The sequence below is a fragment of the Corvus hawaiiensis genome, chromosome 14 (genome assembly GCF_020740725.1).
Source record: "Corvus hawaiiensis isolate bCorHaw1 chromosome 14, bCorHaw1.pri.cur, whole genome shotgun sequence".
In the NCBI taxonomy this organism is placed as follows: domain Eukaryota; kingdom Metazoa; phylum Chordata; class Aves; order Passeriformes; family Corvidae; genus Corvus; species Corvus hawaiiensis.
The window spans coordinates 1,014,424-1,033,529 of NC_063226.1; the positions used below are offsets into that span (position 1 = coordinate 1,014,424).

A 19,106-nucleotide genomic window follows, 5' to 3' on the forward strand; every position below is an offset into this window, starting at 1 on the left:
TCTCACCTGCTCATCCCCACTGCACAGCCTCTGCTCACATGCCCTTTGCATAGCAGCTGCTTAAATCTAATCTGGATTTAAATTACTTACTCCTGCAGGCTCCTTAATCCTGGTGGGTCGGCCCAGGCCAGCGGCTGCTGGGACACGGTGTGTTGTGGGACTGCCTGCCACGCTGGGTGACACGGCACTGCCTCATCCACCCCACTGCAGCCTCGTGGTGCTGGCAGCCTTGTGTCTCCATCCCTGGCGAGAATGGCTTGTGGTGGGGACACTGCCTGACAGCCCACATGGGCTGAGTTAGTGACTTTTCTAAGGAACGGCGTCTCTGGCTTCTTGCTGCCTGATCCCTGAGGGGATGTTTCCCTGCAGCCCCTGCAAGGAGCATCCCCTTCATAGTGTGCACAGCTCTGCTGCTCACCCAGAGTCCCCTCTGAGCTGGGCTGGGGGACATCACTGCTCACTGCTTGTGTTTTGCGCCCTAACATGGCACTGCCTGAGTGGCAGCAGGTCCTGGGCTGCTTGGGGTAGAAACAGCAGCCAGCCCCAGCAGGAGCCTGGCTGGGAGCAGGGAAGTGGTGGGGACCTTCAGACCACAGGGCAAGGAGTGGAGGAAAAAAAGCCCCAGCTCCTTGATCTTCAGCTCCGAAACTCTTATCTTGCTTCTCAGATTTCCTGCTTCTTTTCCCAGCCAGAGCTGCCCTCCCTGGCTTGCTGCCACTGATGGGTGTGGAGGAGAAGTCACACAGGGATGTCTGAGCTGCAGGAGCTCTGGTGGGGGGGAAGTGGGGTCCAGAGGGACAAAGACATGAGATCCTTCAAAGGCCAAAACAGGGAGCCTGCTGGCTCACCTCAGTCCGTGATAAACCACCCAGCACCAGCAACACTGCCTCGACCAGCTGAGCACCAGCCACGGGCCAAAGATGCTGAGATACTGTCCTGGCCCCAGGGGTTCAAGCCCAGATGGGCATGGCCCCATGCCCTTCTCTCCAGCCCCACACACTGTTGGGAAACTCGGCACCCATCCTGGGCAAGGGAGCTGCCCCAGATCTCTGCCATGGGCAGGGAGCCATGCATGGCTAATGGCTGATGAAATTCCTGTTCTGATATCACAGTCACATGCCCTATTTGAGGTGACTGGTCACCCCTGTGCTGCTGATGGTGGGGCAGTGGCTGCACTTCCCTGCGCCCAGCCTGATGGCCTTTCCCAGTCTGTCCCGTGCCTGTGCCAGCAGCCTGCTGGGAGCAGCGGCAGTGGCAGGTTCACACACAGCATGGGGCTGGGATGCTTTTTGCAGAATTAGCTGTATGAGGGCTGAAATGATTTGCTCCAAGTGTCAGCTCTTGCCTCTGTGTTTAGGGGTGGCACTGTGAGTGGACAGCCCGGCAGGGATGGGAAGGGGTATGACTACAGGTGCTATAAATAGGGAAGTGCCATGTGCCAGGCAGCCCTGGAGGCAGCGGCTCATCTTCCTGAGGGGCAGCAGGATCTGGTCTCCTCTGGCACCAATGGATTTCCAGAGATCTCTGAGCACTTGTGATGCCACTGCTTTTAAAACAAGTGTCAAAAATCCCTGCTCAGACCAGTGCTGGAGACAGAAAAACCCGCCCAGGAGCCTGAGGCAACTGCAGGTCATGCCTCCCAATGCATGCACACCAGGATCAACAGCCAGGAAAACCGCAAAATCCATCCCGAACCTGGTGAAACCCACACAGCTCCGGAGAGATGGCACAAGGGCCAAGCCCACACTGACGTGCATTCTGCTGGGCCTGCGATCAGGTTACGAGTGGGTAGCCGGCCCTCTGCCCACACAGCCAGCCAGCCGGAGTGCAGCCGGACACCCTCTGCCAGGGCCACTGGGGCTCCCCAGGCGGTGCCAGCAGGGACCCGCAGCAGCCATTCTCGTTTCCTTGGTGACTGTTGCCAGGTGAGAAACTCTAAGGCAGAATTTATTATCTTGGCAGATAAATGAAGATGTTCCTCACCAGAGCTATAACCAGGCTGTGCCCTGGCACGGTGCTGGTCTGGACCCTCTAGTGCTGCCAGGAGCCCCTGAGGGAGGGCTGTGCCCGGGGCGCCGGGGCTGCCTGCTCCTGGCATCGCTCCCCGGAAGGCAGCACGTGCTTTGGGGCTATTTCTGCCCGCTGGAGTGCCGCAGGAGAGGGAATGAGGCGAAACCACAGGGACCACGGAGAAGCGCCGATGGCCGCGGGCTGGCGGGCTGCCCTGCCTTGGCTTCACTAGACCCCGTGAGTACGTGGCCCAGCCGGCATCGGGCACACTGGGAACCCCACCTAGCACCCCTGGGGCAAGCAGCAGAGTGGGGGGGACGGCCGGGGAGCTTGGATGTGGGGAATGATGGTTCACGAGGGAACACAGTGGGCAGAGCTATAGGGGCTGCCTGCAGCCTTGAGAGCCCTGAGCTGAGGTGACACCAAAGCCAAGGGGATGGCAAAGACCGAAAAGTCCTGGCAGAAGTATTAGCAAGCTGTTCTGCTTTGCTTGGAACCTCATTGACTCTGCCCGAAAAGGGATCTGTGGTGGGCAAGGACACACACAGACTTTGAGGAGAGACTCTTCTCTCTATTTAACGTGTCATATGACAGCACACTGAGGTGGTAGATATGCAGACAGCCGCATTGTCCCTTTAAATCCCAGCACAGCGCTGGTGGATAACGATAACCCCGGATCACACCAGCTCCCAAATCCCAAGAGCTAATTACAGGCAAACGCCCCGGAGTCAGGCTGGGAACACGGGATATTTACAGCCTGTGACACCGAGACCTGTTGGTGAGGAACTGGGGCACCGCAGCGGCTTGCTGGAATGGCACTGGGGAGAGGGGATGGCTTGCACCCTACTGCCATGAACCATTGTGGGCAACCATTCCCCGAGCTCTTTTGGGTAAGGGAGATTGTTTTTTCCAGAGTGTTCTTTGCTCCCCCACACTGGCACCATCACCCTACGTTGGATGCAGAAGCAGGCAGGAAGCATGCAGGGAGCTGTTTGCTTTTCACCCAGTTCTGGCAGCGTGCTTCCCAGCCAAAGCATACACAAATTTCTAGGAGAGGCTTGGATCTGAGTGCTCTGTTTGCTCTGCTCCCTGCTGCAAGACAAGCTGCCACCTTGTTTCTTGCACCGTGCACACGGCTCTGGGAAGCCCCTGCGGTGGCTACAAGCCCTGTCCAGGCTCCTACAGTGGTTTTGTTGAGAGCATTGTGGTGCTCCTGCTGCTTTCCTGCACGGGGGATAGGGGAGTATAAACTATTCCTCCCACCTGCCAGGATGCCCAGGGCACACGCAGGCGCAGCCTGGCTGGGTTAGCACTGTGTATAGTCTTACAGCAGGTGGGGCTGGGGGAATCGCTTAATTAAAGGTAATTTTAACCCTTCCTGCCTGGTTTAGTGTTACAGCATCACCCGCTGCCTGTGCTGGGGCTGCAGCCAAGGAGGCATGACTTCAAAATGTGTAACTATTGCAAAGACCTATAAATGCACCCAAAGGTAACTCTGCTTTCTTGTTAAAGAATTGAAGCCATGAGGCAGCACTGACATGGCCTGTGCTTTGCCTGCAAGCATCCTGGCCCTGGCAGCACGGAGCTCCATGCCCAGATCCCAGTGGGCTCAGCACAGCCTCCAGTGAGATTTAGAGGGATGAGGTCCTCAGCACAGATACCAGGTTCTCTCCCAGCAGGTTCAGAGTGAAGCTGGATGAGGAACTGGAGCGGTAAAAGCAGTCGCATGATGAAGCAAATGGAATAAATATTTCCCCAACCAGAAACTATTCCACAGACTGCTGGGGCAGGAAAAAATACAGCTGAGTTACTGTGAAAGCAATGCACCATCCAAACAGTTTAGGCTGTGGAAACCAGTCATTTGCAAAGCTATTTCCAAACTAAGTAAAAAATTCCCAGCTCACAGATTCCTGGGAACCTCCCAGCCCTGCCGGTAGGGCAGCGTGGCTGCACTGAGGGGACACGGCTGTGTCCCGTCTCACATACCCGTCAAACTGGGGGACGCTTTGTGATTTCCACTTCATCCAGCACATGGGGTTGATCAACACATCCCCACTGTCGCTGCGTGTGGCACCAGCTGAATGTTTAATCCCCAGCACAGACTGTGCTCCTGAGGAGGTTTCAGCCCTGAAGTCAGGGAGCTTGGCCATCCCCACACCCCGAGCAGCTGCTCCACCTCTGTGTGCAGGGCTATATTTGGGAAGGCGGCAGCGTGCTCTCGGCATGTCCCAGCGAGCGCTCTGTGAGCGGTGTCTGCTCTGGGTCCTAGAGAGGAGAGCTTGGGGAGCAGGCTGGCAGCTCTCTCCACCTGGGCTCTTTAAGGGTCTGGCTCAGAGCTCCCAGTCTTTTCCAAACAGTTTTCTCTTCTCCTTTTACAGGAGCTGAGCCGCCAGGCAGGCAGGCATGTGTAAAGCAGACGGGGCTATTTTGAGTGAGAGCCGGTGAGGAAGCTTGCTCCCACCCCCCCCACACAAATGCCCTGGCACACCCAAGGGGCTGGAAAAGCTGCACAGCAAACCCTGCGGTTTCACACAGTGGGTGGCCACTGCTCTTTGTGCAACGTGTGTTGTGTGAACACTGGGATTAAAAAAAAAAAAGAAGGCCGGGATTAAGAAATTCATGAAGTTGGGATGCTCTCCAGGGCAGGGCAGGCACTTGTAGCCACAGGAAAATTGACATCTGCACGTGGTAGTGAGACTCAAGCTGGTGCCTTGGGCATCCCCAATGATCCTCGTGGGTCCCTACCTGCTCAGGAGATTCTCTGATTCTGTGATTCCATAACACTTCACATCCACCAGCCCAGGGGCTGTTCTGCTCCTGGGAGGTTCCAGAGTGAAGGCCAGTCAGCAGCCACCAGCTCTGCTGGTCCAGGATGCAGCCACTGCAGAGTGGGGTCACCTGGGTAGGATGTCCCCAGCACCTGGGCTGTCCCTGCTGGCCTGTGGCAGCTCTGGGTCAGGCAGTTGCTCTGTGACAGGGGTGCCCCAGGGCACCTGTGCAGCCCCAGCTGTGCTGGGCTCGCAGGCAGAGGCGCGGGCACTGAGTTGGCAGGGACAAGGAGTGGCAGGGCAGTGGGACAGGAGCTCTGGCTGGTGCTATCTGTGACCCACATCACTTTTATGGTCTGTCCGCTGTTTACAGCACTGAGCTGTGAACAGGTGGGGTCAGGCTGTAGAGGTGACTCACAGCGTGAACAGCTCACTGCCTCTCTGTGCTTGGGACAGAAAATGGGATAATAACTGGTGTGGAAAATGCTGTGAGGTTTTGTCTCTCCATTCCTCTTGACGGCTTCTGGGGCTTATGGATACAGGACTGGAATTCTTGCTTGCTTAAACAATTGCTCTTAAGTATTTCATCATGAAGCAGGGGAAGATGAAATTAAAAATATGATGAGTTGAAGCCCAGGCATTGCTCAGCTGAGGGCTTGGTGACCTGCCAGACTCCTGGGGAATGCTTTTAATTTGGATAAGTGGAAGTTGCATAAATGGTACAAACGGCACGCTGCTCTTGCTGCTCACACAGAGCCGTGGGTGCAGTTGGCAGTGCCACCCGATGTGTTGTCGCTGGCTGAGCACCCAGCCAGGCACAGCTGCTCCCGTGCCCAGCTCCCACCCTGGCTGGCCACGGTCACCAGCAGCTGGTGGTGGGCTCCTCTGCCTGGACACTGCTCCCTTCACCCTCTGCCCTGCCAGAGTTTTTTTTGGAGAGGATGTTTTCCAAAAACAGCTTGAAAATATGTAACTATCATACCAGAGCTGAGTGGTCACACGTAGATCTCCTGTTCCCGCCAGTCAGGCCAGTCCCCATGAGCTCATGGGGTTTGTGGTTTCCCAAAGCAGCTGTTCAGCCTTGGAAGGAAAAGCTCTGAGCAGCTGCGGGGACAGGGATTGCTTCTGTGTGGGAGCTGTTGCTGTGGGAGATGTGGCCTCCAACGTCTCAGGTGGTTTTATTCTCAGCCCTCCTGCTGAAAAGCCCAATAGCCCTGGTAATGCTTCCAGACTGGTGAAATGGGGAAAACTCTTGTGTGTGTGGTTTGGGAGGTTTTGTGCTCTTGGCTTGCATGGGGCAGGTGAATGGGCAGTGTCTCCATCACTAACGTGGGCACCTCCTTGTGAGCTGGCCTAGCTGCTGAGGGATGAGCACTGAGAGCCTTTTAAGAGTTGCCTAAAAACTCCTGGTCTGCCTAAACTGGGGAAAATGGACCGATGTCAAACACTCTTTGCCTTGCCCCATCTGTCCCAGCCAGCCAGCATGTGCCCAGGCTGGACTCAGTGATCTGGCAGGCAGTGGGTGCTCAGGAAAGCGCGTGTGCATCCCGCCTGTGCGCACACCACCGCTCCTGGGGAAAGGTGGGCAGGGCTGGTGCTGGAGGCAGCTGCTAGAGCAGGGACCCCCATGGCCATGGAGGTGGGGAGCAGCCCAGACAGCCCGGTGTTCCCACCACTGTACAGGTGATCAAGGTGGGACACACAGGAGAGATGTGGGACTGAGTGGTGGGAGGTTTGGCTCCACCAGTGAGCCCACATATCCCATTGTCTTGAGGGTGGGTCCTTGAAGGTGATGGGAAAAGCATTCTTGGTCAGCCGTAGCACAAGGTCACACCTGGAAGCACGAACATTCAAGATACAGGAGCTACATCTCCTGTGTTCCCAATAGTTCCCAAATCCTGATACACACACCGGGTGCTCTGTGGACCTGAAGGGGTGTCCCTGACACAGCTTGTCTTGCAAGATACCAAAATGCTCCCTGCCTTGACAACGCCCTCCCTCCCACATGCTGCCCCATCGAGCTCAGGGCTATGTGGTGCCCTGGCCCAGCTCCATTTCTGGGTCTGGAGCGGGGGTCAGGCCCCGGATCTGAGGTGGAGGTGAGTGCAGGCAGCTCTCTGGCAGCTGTCTGATTCAGGCAAGGCTGGCACCCACAGTGGCATCATTCCTGCCCCATGGTGGGACCCCAGTGTCCCCGGGGCTACCTGACAATTCTCCCCTGCAGGGACCCTCCATGTGTTGCTGCATCTTGAGGTGTTGGTAACTGCCAGGACTAGATCAGGCCTGGACTCGATGGGGGGGCCCTGAGCAGGGCTCCAAAGGCTCCGGGGCACACACAAGGCGTAGCATGGGATTGTCAGCGCTGTGTCTGGGGAATGGGAGTCCCGAGGTGGGTGTTGCAGCGGGGTGCTGGGGTGTGGGTCCTGGCCATGTTGGGGGTGTCCTGGGGGGGCGGTTCCCTGCAGAGATGGGGAGTCCTCAGTAGAAGATCCTGGTCCAAGACAGGGGTGTCGGGGCAGAGGGTGCAAGTGGAGCTGTCCTGGGGAAGGGACATCACACCTGATGGGGACCAGGGCACAGTAGCAACGGGGCTCCCGGAGCAGGAGGGTGGTGGCCAGGGCAGGGCTGGGGTACCAGGAGCCGGGGCCCCGGGCCGGAGGATGTGGTCCCGGTGGGGATGCCCGGCCGGTGGACCCCGGGCTGGGGGGTCGGGGGGCGTCAGGGCGGTCCCGGAGCGGTGCCGGGGCCGCGGGGCTCGGCGGGGCCGGTGCGGGGCCGCCCGTCGGGGCTCGGTGCGGCGGGGGAGCCGCGCCCCGCCCCGCCCCGCCCCGCAGCGCGGCTCCTCTCTCCGCTGCAGCCCGGGATGGCGCCGCGGCGGGGCTGAGCGCCCGGGCCGGGCCGGGCCGGGCCGGGGCCGCCATGGACGGTCCGAGCGGGGGCTGCCCGCCCGCCGCCGCCCCGTCGCGGGCCAAGCTGCCGCTCGGCATCGTCTTCTCGACGGCGCTGTTCTGCGGGGAGGGGGCGGCGGCCGCCGTGCTCTGCCTCTCCTACGGCCACTCCGACGACCGCTTCTGGCTGGCGCTCACCGTCTTCTTCGTGCTCTGCCCCTCCGTCCTGGTGCAGCTCACCCTCATCTTCGTGCACCGCGACCTGAGCCGCGACCGCCCGCTCGTCCTGCTCATGCACCTGCTGCAGCTCGGGCCCGTCATCAGGTGAGCGCGGCACCCCGGCACCCCGGCACCCCGGCACCCCGGCACCCCTGCGCGGACCCGGGGGAGAGCAGGGAGCGGTGCCGGGCAGGACGGGCACCCGGCGCTGTCTGCCAGCTGTGCCCGGCGTGCCCGGAGCTCTGCTGCCCGCTCCCTGGCCCTCCTCCCCGGCACTGCTGCTCCCGAGGGCCCCTTGCTCGCCGGTGCTGCTACCGGTGCTCCTGCTGCTGGACCCCGCTCCGGGCAGGACGCGGCTCTGCCGGCCTGTTGTATCCCAGCTGCTGGGAAAGCTCTGCCCAAGGTCCAGGAGGCAGCCAGCGATTCACTCAGACTCTTGGTTTTGCCATCACCGTGCTTGTGCTGGAAGCACAGATGGGAATCCCCGGTGCGTGCTTGAGGGTGAATACTGACCTGGGATGAGGCTGAATCAGGGGAGGTTTAGATTAGATATCAGGAAAAGGTTTTACACCCAGAGAGAGGGTGGTGGAGCTCCCCAGGGAAGTGGTCACAGCACCTGGCCTGTCTGAGTTCAAGAAGCGTTTGGACAACGCCCTCGGGCACACAGTTGGATTCTTGGGGTGTCCTGCATAGGGCCAGGAGTGGGACTCGGTGGGGGTTATGGGAGGTGGAGGAGAAGAGTTAGGTGCAGGAGTGGGGCTGGCATGGGAACTGAGGGGCCACTGGACTGTGCTGGGAAGAGGACAGTAAGGGGCTGGATGGATGTTGCACAAGCTGATCCCTCATTCCTTGGGAATGCTGTGGTGCCTCCTGGTCTGTCATCATCCTGGGCAGCCTGCTCCATGAGAATGCACAACAGGAGGCATGGCAAAGCCACCATCTCCGTGGGGCTCTGTCCCCAAGGGCAGGCCAGCAGCCACGCTCTGGGGCTCTCTGTACCCACAGAGCTCCAAAACCACTGTGGCCTGCTTTGCACTTCCTCTGTCACTGGAAACAAGCAGGGTGCCAGCTGTGTCCCCGTCACCATGTCTCATCTTCAGAGCCACCTGGGGGGCCTTGCCTCGGTGCTGCCAGCCTGTGCTGGCCCACAGCAGTGTCGTGACTCTCACCACACCAACCAAGGCTCTCTGAGATGGGTACAGTGCTGCCCAGCTGCTTGTAAGAGCCAGCCAGGGCTGCCTGGGGAAGGCTGCTTCATCTGGCTGCTCGGGCTGGAGATGGAGCCCAGCCTGCTGAGAAGGTCTGGCAGGGCACTGGGAGCCAGCTGGGACTACTCTTCAAGCCAGACCTTTGGGATGAAACGATTTTCCTGTTAGAGTTTGCAAAGAGTCGTGAGTGCTGGCCTGATCTGTCGAGAGAATTTATCCTAAACCCTCACTCCTTTTGGGTTTGATACACAGCAATTTGTGCTGTCCTGATAAGCACTCGTAAATAACGATGTCCTGTTGGTCCCAGAGCCAGCTGGTCCCCGAGCAGGAGCCAAGCTGATTGCCTCTGGCCACGCACACCCACCCCATGGCTGTGTGGAGGGGCTGGGGGTCCCCCTGTCCTTGCAGCGGGGAGCAGCACGGCAGAAAGTCACACCTGTGCCCACACGTGAGGGCCCCACGGAGAAGGGGCTGCGGAAGCTCTGCCTTATCTGCCCATGCCACACACAGCTTCACCCTGTGCTCCCCTTCCTGCTGTCCCCACCAAGGAGGAAGCGTGGAAGCCTTCTTCTGCTCAAGATGAGAGATCAAAGACACTATCACAGTTTCTTTTGCCTCTGCTTAGAGGAAGAGGTTCTTGCCAGTTGGGAAAACAGAACCCAAGGGTGATTAACACCTTCCTGTAGCTGCAGCTCCCAGCAGAGCCACTGCTTTGTACCCTGGATGCTGCACCTCTTCCAGCAGCTATTTCAGCCCTTGCTGGGGCTGTTGTTGCCCCTCTGCCCCACATGATTCATCCTGAGTGCTGGAGCAGAGGAGCAGCCACTGGGCATCCCCATGGTCCTGGTGTGACCAGCCAGGGACTGCCCACAGCACTGCTGGACAGTTGCCCAAATCAGCTGGGCTGCACTCAGCAGGAGCAGGGCCTGGCCAGCATGAGGCAAGGGGCGGCTGGAGCTGCTGGGAGTGGGGGGCAGCGGGCAGGCTGGCGGGGTGACAGCTCCTGTGTCCCCACAGGTGCATGGAGGCCCTGCTGGTGTACTGCTGGTCAGGTAGGGAGGAGGAGCCCTACGTCACCATCACCCGCAAGCGGCGGCTGCGGAAGGGCTACGAGGTGGAGATGGAGCAGGAGGTGGGCCACTCGGAGCGCCGGCTGGCCACGCACCGCAACGCCTTCAAGCGCGTGGCCGTCATCCAGGCCTTCCTGGGCTCCACCCCGCAGCTCACCCTCCAGCTCTACATCAGCGTCTTGGAGAAGTACGTCCCTGTTGCCCGAGGTAAGAGCGCCTGGCATGTGGGCTCCCCAGGAACCCCACCAGGGCACGGCGGCAGCTCCTTAGCTGCTTGTGCCGATGTGACATCCAGGCAAAATGACACAGCTTCCACTGGACTCCCCTAAATGTGGAGCACAACCCACTGAAGTTGGGCACTCATCAGATCTCTGCTTTCCTGCTTGCAGTGATGCAAAGTGGGAGGAGCAGGCCATGATTGAGGTGGCAGGTTCTGCTCCCAGACCCGTGCTTGTGGATATCTGCCCTCCAGAACCAGACCATCCACCCAGTGCTGTGTCTCATAAGAGGGTCAGGTCAGGTCCCTGCCCTAGCCTGCTTCAATCTCCATTCATTTTTTTCCATCTAGCTACAGGCTCTGGCTTCCCTAAAGTCCCTCCATTGGATCTATTTCTGCACATTTTCTAACAGCCAGAGCTCCCAGCCCAGCACTCCCACTCCCAGGCTCCCTTGCCTGCTCCCAGGATGTTTATGTGCTTGGGGGTGGATATGCCAGAGCAAACTTTTAACTCCCATTTTGGCATGGTTCCGAGCTGGGCATGCAGGCGTGCTCCTGCACCATTCCAATTACAGTGCTGGGTGAAGGAACTGCCCTCATCCACCCGCTCTCCCAGCAGTGCTGGGAGCCCAGACCTTTTTATCTGTGCCCACAGAAAGGGAAGCACAGGAGATGTCCCGTAGAAACCCCCTAACTGGTCACAGCCCCCTGCAAAGGCATTTTGGGGAGTTGCAGACGCACAGGAAGAATGAGTGCCAGTGCTCCTCTAGCAGTAGATGCAGGAAGCAAACACCAAATAATGTGTTTTGGGTGATTCCCTCGCAGCTGGAGTGTCAGCTCAGCCCCACAGCTGGCAGCCAGCACGGATGGGACCAGCTGCACTCTTCTACTTTTTCTGCGCTGAATGTGAGCAGCTGCCAGCACTCCCTACAAATGACCTCGGCTTTGCAGCCCTCGGATGAGGCTGGCTCTGGGGATGCTTCTGGGGCTACAGTGGTGTGGCTCTTGGCTGGGATGAAGGCAGAGGGGCCTCGCAGCACAGACTTTGCCCCACTTACCCTTGAGCAGCATTTCTTGCACAGGGCAGGGGGGTTGGGGCATGGTCCAACCACAGAAATGGCTCTGGTTTGGCCAAGGCTTGGGTTTCACTGGTGTAGGGAGAGCCTTGGGGAGCCGAGCCTCCTGCTGCTCCCCCCACAGCTGCCTCATCGTGGGGACTGTCACCACCAGCCATGAGCTGTTCCTTCTGCTGTGAGCCCCGGTGCTTGGCACCCTGTGCTTCTCCCCCGGGACTGGCACTCCGTATTTCCCACCGGGGGTTGTCACCCCACACTTTGCACCCCAGGCAGTGGAGAGACGGGACACAGCCTGGTCTCCAACACTGCCTGACTCCCCTGCTCTCTCCCTCTGCAGCCGTCCTCATGGCCATCTGCCTGGTGTCAGTCACCTACGGAGCGCTTGTCTGCAACATCCTGGCCATCCAGGTCAAGTATGATGACTACAAGGTCCAGCTGCGGCCACTGGCCTTCCTCTGCATTGTGCTGTGGCGCAGCCTAGAGATCTCCACCCGCATCGCTGTCCTCGTGCTCTTCAGCACCGTCTTCAAGCACTGGATCATTCCCATCGCCCTGGCCAACCTCCTGGTGGTCTTCTTCTTGCCCTGGGTGCAGTTCTGGCGCAGCGGCAACAGCCTGCCTGACAACATCGAGAAGAACTTCAGCCGCCTGGGCACGGTGGTGGTGCTCTGTGCCTTCACCCTCCTCTACTCCAGCATCAACATGTTCTGCTGGTCAGCCGTGCAGCTCAAGCTAGCTGACCGAGACCTCATCGACAAGTCGCAGAACTGGGGTCGCCTGGCCGTGTACTACGTGGCCCGGCTGGCGGAGAACACGGCCCTCGTCATCCTCTGGTACTTCTTCAAGACTGATGTCTATGAGAACGTCTGCACCCCACTGCTGGTGCTGCAGCTGCTCCTCGGCTACTGCCTGGGCATCTACTTCATGCTGCTCTTCTACCAGTACCTGCACCCCTGCCGCCAGCTCTTCCAGCACAACGTCGCTGACTTCCTGCACTGTGTGTGCTGCCGCCGGCAATCGCCAGGGACCCCCCTGTGCCTCGAGGCACCCTTCGAGCCTGGCGTGAGGCACAGCATTGTCTGAACACTGGCTCCTCCAGCCAGCTGTGGACATGGGGATGGGCAGCACTGGGCTGCACTAGCAGCCAGAGGGTGCTTGTGGCACAGGCCAAGCACTGCCTGGTCCTGCAGTGGCAGCAGGTCCCAGTGCATCCCCACAGTGGCAGGGGGACAGGAATGTGCTTGCCTGCCCAGGACCACTCATATGAACATGAAGGAGGGTTGATTTGGATTAGACATAAGGAAGAAGTTTTTTACAATGATGGTGGTGAGGCACTGGCACAGGTTGCCCGGAGAGATGGTGGATGTCCCACCCCTGAAGACATTCAAGACCCCAGGCTGGATGGGGCTCTGAGCAACCTGGCCAAGTTGAAGATGTCCCTGCCCATCTCTGGAGTTGGACTAGATGGCCTTTAGAGGTCCCTTCCAACCCAAACGATTCTACCATTCTAGAGCTTCAGGGGTGCCCAAACCACCTGCCACTGCAATCTGGCTGCCACGTGCTGCGCAGCCCCTGGGGTGTCCTGACACCCCCACCTGCTGCTATGGTGCATACGGTGACCTGGGGCCACGGGTGCCACTGGGACTGTTCTAAGCAGTAAAGAAACTTTGCTGTGGCTGCGCGTCTGGGTGCTGGCAGTGACTCAGGCGGAGGGTGGGGATGGTCCCACTGGGGCGGGCATGGGTTCACACACCTGCTGTCCATGTAACCCTCTCCCTCACAGGCATCGAAATGGGGCTGTGCAGCGGGAAGGGGATGGGGGGAGCCCCTCGATGGAGCCGATAAGATTCAGGAGCATGGTGGGATGGGGGCTGGCCTCATCCTGTGCTTTCGTCAGCGTGGCCATGGCTGCAGGCCAGGAGAGAGCAGCATGCCAGCAAGGAGCAATCCTGTCCAACCTGTTCCTCCAGGCTCAGAGCCCCAGAACTGGCTGTTGTTCCCAGCTGGGGCACTGGACACCCCAGAGCTCAGGGCCCTGCAGTGGAGGGCAGGCAGGAGGGCAAGGGTGGCTGGCACAGCAGTGGGGATGCTGATGGGACCCAGGAATCCTGGCCCCAAACCAGGAGTGTGACATGCCCCCCCCGCACCCATTTTTGGGGTCAGCTCAGTTTGGGTGCTGGACTGAGGATGTTCATCTCCCCTGGGGGGCCCATGGAGGTGCAGCACCACTGGTGCTCGGTCTTAAATCACCCGCCCTGTAATGGATGCCCGGGCTGGATCCTGGCACCGGCAGTGCCGTGACCCCAGGATGCTTCTCTTCCTTTGGTGGTTTCCCTGCAAAAGGGGCAGCGGAGGCTGGTGAGGGAGGCGGGGAAAAACAGAGTGGCTGAGACAGGCACAGGACGGATCCTCTGCAACTTCTTCCTAGCAAACTCCTACCTTACCCAAAAAGCCCGTTTTTGCCCTCAAAGGTTGCAAAACCCCAAGAGGAGCCGCCAGACACCGCGTGTCACCGGGGCGGGGGGCCACAGGGGACCTCTCGGCGGGGGCCATTCCTGGCCAGCACAGGGGGCTCGTTTCGGCGATGGGGTCAGCCCTGCCTTCCTGGAAGGTGGCCTTTGAAACCGCCAGCATTTCCTTAAAGGCTTCTCTGGGGAAAGTCCCGCGGCGCCGTTCCCGGGGCCGGCGCTGTCGCACCGCCTGCTGCCTCCATAAAACGCGGGCGGGCGCGGGCGGGCGCGGGGACACCGCACCATGGGCAACTGGCTGGTCAACCACTGGTTCTCGGCCGCCGTCCTCGTGAGTGTGTGGGGCTGGGGGCTCACTGGGGTGGGGCAGTGCGGGGGCACTCTGGGGGCTACGGACCTGGGGGGCTCGTGGGGGAGATGGGGGCTGATGGGCTGTCCTGGGCTGGGCTGTGGGGACAGACAAGCGTCCCCTCTGCTCAGCCAACCCCTGTACCCCGGCAGCCAGGGGAGGGATGGGCTCTGGAAAACTGAAGTCTTAGGGAAAACACAGCTCACAGCAAAGGGGGTCCTGGAAAAGTTAAAAATGCTGCTGCTTTGCCCAGCCACTTTGGCTGGGAGCCTCCCACACGCTTCTTCTCCCCTTGTGAGAGGAGGAGGATCCTGTGAGAACTCGTGGCGGGGTGAGGAGCTGGCACCATAGGGACCATCTGCCGGTGCCGTGCTGCAGCATCTCTGGTGTAACAGAGCTTGCCTGGCCAGCACCCATCAGCTGCTCAGCACTGTGTGAGGAGCTGTGAGTGCACGGGAACGTGGGGGTTTACAGAGAGTTGGGCTATTTTAACTCTTGAAGTTACTTAAAAAAGAAAAAGAAAACAGCCAAAATCCAAATACACGGCAGGGTGATTTTTGTTTGGACCTCTGCAAAAATTCAGTAGCTGTGAGAGGTGCCAGTGTGGGGTGTTAGTGGCGTTAGGCAGGGGACAGCAGCACGGTGAGGCCAGGTGAGCCAGCTCCCTGGGAAGCTTCCTTCTCCCAGAATCTTCCCTACACAGCCCTGACTACCCTCCGGATCTGCCCTCCCGTTACACAGGCGTTGTCTGCTCCTGCCCTTCCTCCTTCCTCATGCACAGGTGATGCACAGGGCTGTGTGTGACAAGATAGCAATGTTAGAACACTTCCACAACTCTCCTCACCTTTGGGCCTGTATCCCAGCCCTGTGCGTGACAGGGCAGCTCATAAGGAAACAGGAGGGGATGCACTGTCCTGACACCCTCTGGCTGCACCTGTCCCTGAGTGCTGCAGCATGAGAGGCTCCCGGGACAGGAGGCTGTGACTTTCCCCCGCAGGCAGCCTGGCTGGGCATCAACATCTTCCTCTTCACCTACTACTTTCTGTTCTTTGACCGGGACGTGCAGTATTTCTACACCAGGGCCATCCTTGGGGTAAGGTGCTCCCCCACAGCATCCTGCCTGCCCAGGCACATAAGCCCCTCGGGGCCCTGCTGCAGTGGGGTGGGGGCTGCAACATCCCATGCCCCTTTCATGTTCTGTCCTCTTCCAGCCCACCATCATTCCATCCCACTCCCCAGCCTGGCATTGCACCATGCTGGTCCCTGTCTTGATCCCTGTCTGGTCCCAGCCCAACAGCATCCCAGCCCAGCCTAGCATCACCCCTCCCAGTCCCCATGCCAGCCCAGCATCGCTCCATCCCAGTTCCCAGCCCAGCATCACTCAGTCCCAGCTCCGCGTTGATTGGCCCCACCCTGAGCCAGTCCTGGCACAGCACGATGGGATGGTGGTGCTCACCCCGCTCTTCTCCCCAGTCTGCCTTGGCATGGGCTCGAGCATCGGCCAAGTGCCTCAACTTCAACAGCATGCTGATCCTGCTGCCCATCTGCCGCAACCTGCTCTCCTTCCTCCGTGGGACCTGCTCGGTGAGTGTCCCGCGGCAGCACAGCCGGTGTGGCCATCCCCGTCCCTGTCCCTATCCTGACACCGCTGCCTCTCCCTGCAGTGCTGCAGGCGGACGTTGCGGAAGCAGCTGGACCACAACCTCACCTTCCACAAGCTGGTGGCCTATGCACTGGCCCTGCTCACAGGTACCCCCTGCACTGGGGCGGGGCAACAGTGGGGACTAGAGCTGCCCGGTGGGTGACTGCCTGTCCCCTGTCCAGCTGTGCACACCATTGCCCACCTCTTCAACCTGGAGCGCTACAATCAGAGCCAACAAGCCACTGATGGCAGCCTCCCCGCTGTCCTCTCCAAGATGCACCTGCAGGGCAGCAACAAGTGGCTGAACCCCATCCACTCCAACCAGACGGTGAGCACAGCCTCGGCATGCAGCAACCCACCCCCACCTGTCCCCTGCCCCCCTAACCCACCCTGCTGCCCCTGCAGACTGTCGAGTACGTGACTTTCACGACCATCCCGGGGCTGACGGGGGTGATCATCACGCTGGCACTCATCCTCATGGTCACGTCCTCCACCGAGTTCATCCGCAGGAACTACTTCGAGCTCTTCTGGTACACACACCACCTCTTCCTGGTCTACTTCGCTGGCCTCGTCATCCACGGCATTGCGTAAGGCTCCTCACCATTCCCCAGGGCAGGACAGCGAGGGGCAGTGGGGCAGCTGCAGGGAGAGCCCAGTGGGGCTGTGGACTGCCATTTCCAGGGAGGGCTAGCCCAGCCGGCCTCACGCAGTGCGGCTCAGCCCTGGCTGGGAGCAGAAGCTGGCCCCTGGGCTCATCCCTCGCCTCCCTGCAGTGGGCTGGTGCGTGGGCAGACAGAGCAGAGCATGGCAGAGGTGCCCCCCCACCAATGCGCCGAGTACCTCCCGCAGCGGGACCAGAACTGCACCCACGACTGCTGCAAAGACCCTGAGTTCGGGAGCATCCCTGCCGAGGTAGGGCAGCGCTGGGATGGCTGTGGGGAGAAGCTCTTCCCTTGCCCTTGGGATGCTCCGGCCTTTCCCAATCCTTTGGTCTCCACCATCTTCACAGTCCTGGAAGTGGGTTCTCGCCCCCATCATCCTCTACGTTTTTGAGCGGATCCTGCGTGTCTGGCGTGCGCAGCAGAAGGTGGTTGTCACCAAGGTGGGTGGTGCAGGAGCCCGTTCCTATCCCAGCTCCTACCCGTGGAGTCATCGGTGCCACAGCTCCTCGCTGTGGTGGCCATGGAGAGGCGAGCAGGGGCCATGGCCATCGCCCCTTCCTAGGGACAGGAGCCAGGCCAGGCGCTGAGCCCTGCCCGTGCCCCCAGGTGGTCATGCACCCTGCCCGCGTGCTGGAGCTGCAGATGCAGAAGAAGGGCTTCCGCATGGAGGTGGGGCAGTACATCTTCGTCAACTGCCCCGCCATCTCCCTGCTGGAGTGGCACCCCTTCACCCTCACCTCTGCGCCCGAGGAGGACTTCTTCTCCATCCACATCCGGGCGGCTGGCGACTGGACAGAGCGTCTCATTGACACCTTCCAGCTGGAAATAGCCAGGTAGGCTGGGGAGTGCCCAACAGGTCATTCCAGGGATTTGGGGAGGCCGTACGTCTCACCCAGGCCCTGCTTTGGCCAGGGTCGAGGTGGATGGTCCCTTTGGCACGGCCAGCGAGGACGTGTTCCAGTACGAGGTGGCCATGCTGGTGGGAGCGGGCATCGGCGTCACCCCCTTCGCCTCCATCCTCAAGTCCATCTGGTACAAGTTCCAGCAGGCTGACCAGACCCTCAAAACCAAGAAGGTACGGAGTGTCCCATGGGACCAGCTGCAGGTTTCTCCCTCCAGCTCTGCTCCACCTTGAGCAATCCCTCTCCCCCTGCATCCCAGATCTACTTCTACTGGCTCTGCCGGGACACAGGAGCCTTTGCCTGGTTCAACGACCTGCTTGCCTCCCTGGAGCACAAGATGGCTGAGTCGGGCAAGGCAGACTTTCTCACCTACCGCCTCTTCCTCACTGGCTGGAACACCAGCATTGTGAGTCGACCACGGGCTGGCATGGCTGCAAGAGGGGACACAGGGTGGCCAAGCTGGGCAGGAAGGGCAGGGCAAGCATGGCTTTCGGGCATGAAGTCCAGGCACGGTGTTTGGTGGGATCAACAATGGATGCTCCTCCACGGTGAGGGACTGGAGGGGGGCTCATGGGTGGTGCCTGGGGTTCTCACCATCCCTGCCTGCCCAGGCCAACAACGTGGCGCTCCACTTCGACACCACTACGGACACAGTGACGGGCCTCAGGCACAAAACCATCTTCGGGCGGCCCATGTGGAACATGGAGTTTGCAGCAGTGGCTGCAGCCCACCCCAGGTGAGAGCTGAGCAGGGGACTTGGGATGCTGGAGCTGGAGGCACCCCCTCCACCCTGGCACTCAGCACTGGGCAGGCTTTGGGAGAGGTGTGCTATCCCCTGCAGGGGGCCCAAAAAGCTTTAAATCACTTTTCCCTGAGTTGCCCGCCTGGCACTGACAGCCCCATGCTGTTTGCAGGTCAGTGGTTGGTGTATTCCTCTGTGGGCCAGAGGCCCTGGCAAAGAGCCTGCAGAAGTCTTGTCACCAGCACTCCAGCCTGGACCCCAGGAAGGTCAAATTCTACTTCAACAAGGAAAACTTTTAAGTGGCAGTGAGGCTGGTGCCCCAGCAGGCAGGGACCCTGACTGGATTGCCTCAGCCCTTTTCCAAAGCAAGGCCAGGGATAAGCATCTGTGCATGCACTGAAGCCAGGCAAGACACAGCAAGGTACTCTTCTCCATGAGAAATTCCAGGTTCAAAGACTGCTGCCTGCCTGTCCTGGTGTACAAGGGGTCCTCACGGAGCAAGTGGGCCTGTAGCTCCACGCAGCCCCCTCAATGAGAAACCAGACACACGTGTTGCGTGCTGCTGCCGGAGCAGCAGGAAGCAGCGGGAGCCCAGTGGCTTGGGCAGAACCAGGGCATGGGGATGGGGCATGTGCATCCATGCAGGTGTCAGGGGCCAAATGTGCCCCTCAGGGTTTAAACAGTGCTTTGTGTAAGAGTAAATTAAACTTTCTTTTCTTTGTAATGAAAGCCTCTGTAGTGACTCAGCTGTGCAGGTAGGAAGGAGCCCATGCTCTGCCTCCTTGCAGGGCTGCAATAGAAGAGCTGGTTGATAGCAAACCCTCTGGGGTGCAGGGTCAGACACCCCTCTGCAGGGCCTCGCTGCCACCATGGCACCCCCCAGAG

General features: G+C 59.9%; 2 protein-coding genes across 3 annotated transcripts; both read left to right on the plus strand.

Annotated features, from left to right (window-relative positions):
* The first annotated feature begins 2,169 nt into the window (after positions 1 to 2,169).
* Positions 2,170 to 13,131, plus strand: XKRX (XK related X-linked). Of its 2 annotated transcripts, none has more exons than XM_048318980.1 (4): positions 2,170 to 2,247; positions 7,902 to 7,990; positions 10,111 to 10,370; positions 11,794 to 13,131. In XM_048318980.1, exons 2-4 carry the CDS (start codon positions 7,959 to 7,961, stop codon positions 12,537 to 12,539), a joined length of 1,038 nt encoding a protein of 345 aa, XP_048174937.1. In that variant the 5' UTR covers positions 2,170 to 2,247; positions 7,902 to 7,958; the 3' UTR covers positions 12,540 to 13,131. The 2 variants fall into 2 exon arrangements, with proteins under 2 accessions (XP_048174937.1, XP_048174936.1); XM_048318979.1 differs by having other exon boundaries at positions 2,174 to 2,247; positions 7,636 to 7,990.
* Positions 13,132 to 13,228: 97 nt separating this feature from the next.
* NOX1 (NADPH oxidase 1) lies at positions 13,229 to 18,938 on the plus strand. Its single transcript, XM_048318978.1, has 13 exons — positions 13,229 to 14,255; positions 15,271 to 15,366; positions 15,747 to 15,857; positions 15,938 to 16,022; positions 16,098 to 16,243; positions 16,321 to 16,502; positions 16,689 to 16,827; positions 16,925 to 17,017; positions 17,184 to 17,410; positions 17,490 to 17,652; positions 17,739 to 17,885; positions 18,091 to 18,215; positions 18,394 to 18,938. The coding sequence occupies exons 1-13, from the start codon at positions 14,211 to 14,213 to the stop codon at positions 18,518 to 18,520; spliced, it is 1,686 nt and encodes a 561-aa protein (XP_048174935.1). The 5' UTR covers positions 13,229 to 14,210; the 3' UTR covers positions 18,521 to 18,938.
* Positions 18,939 to 19,106: the final 168 nt, after the last annotated feature.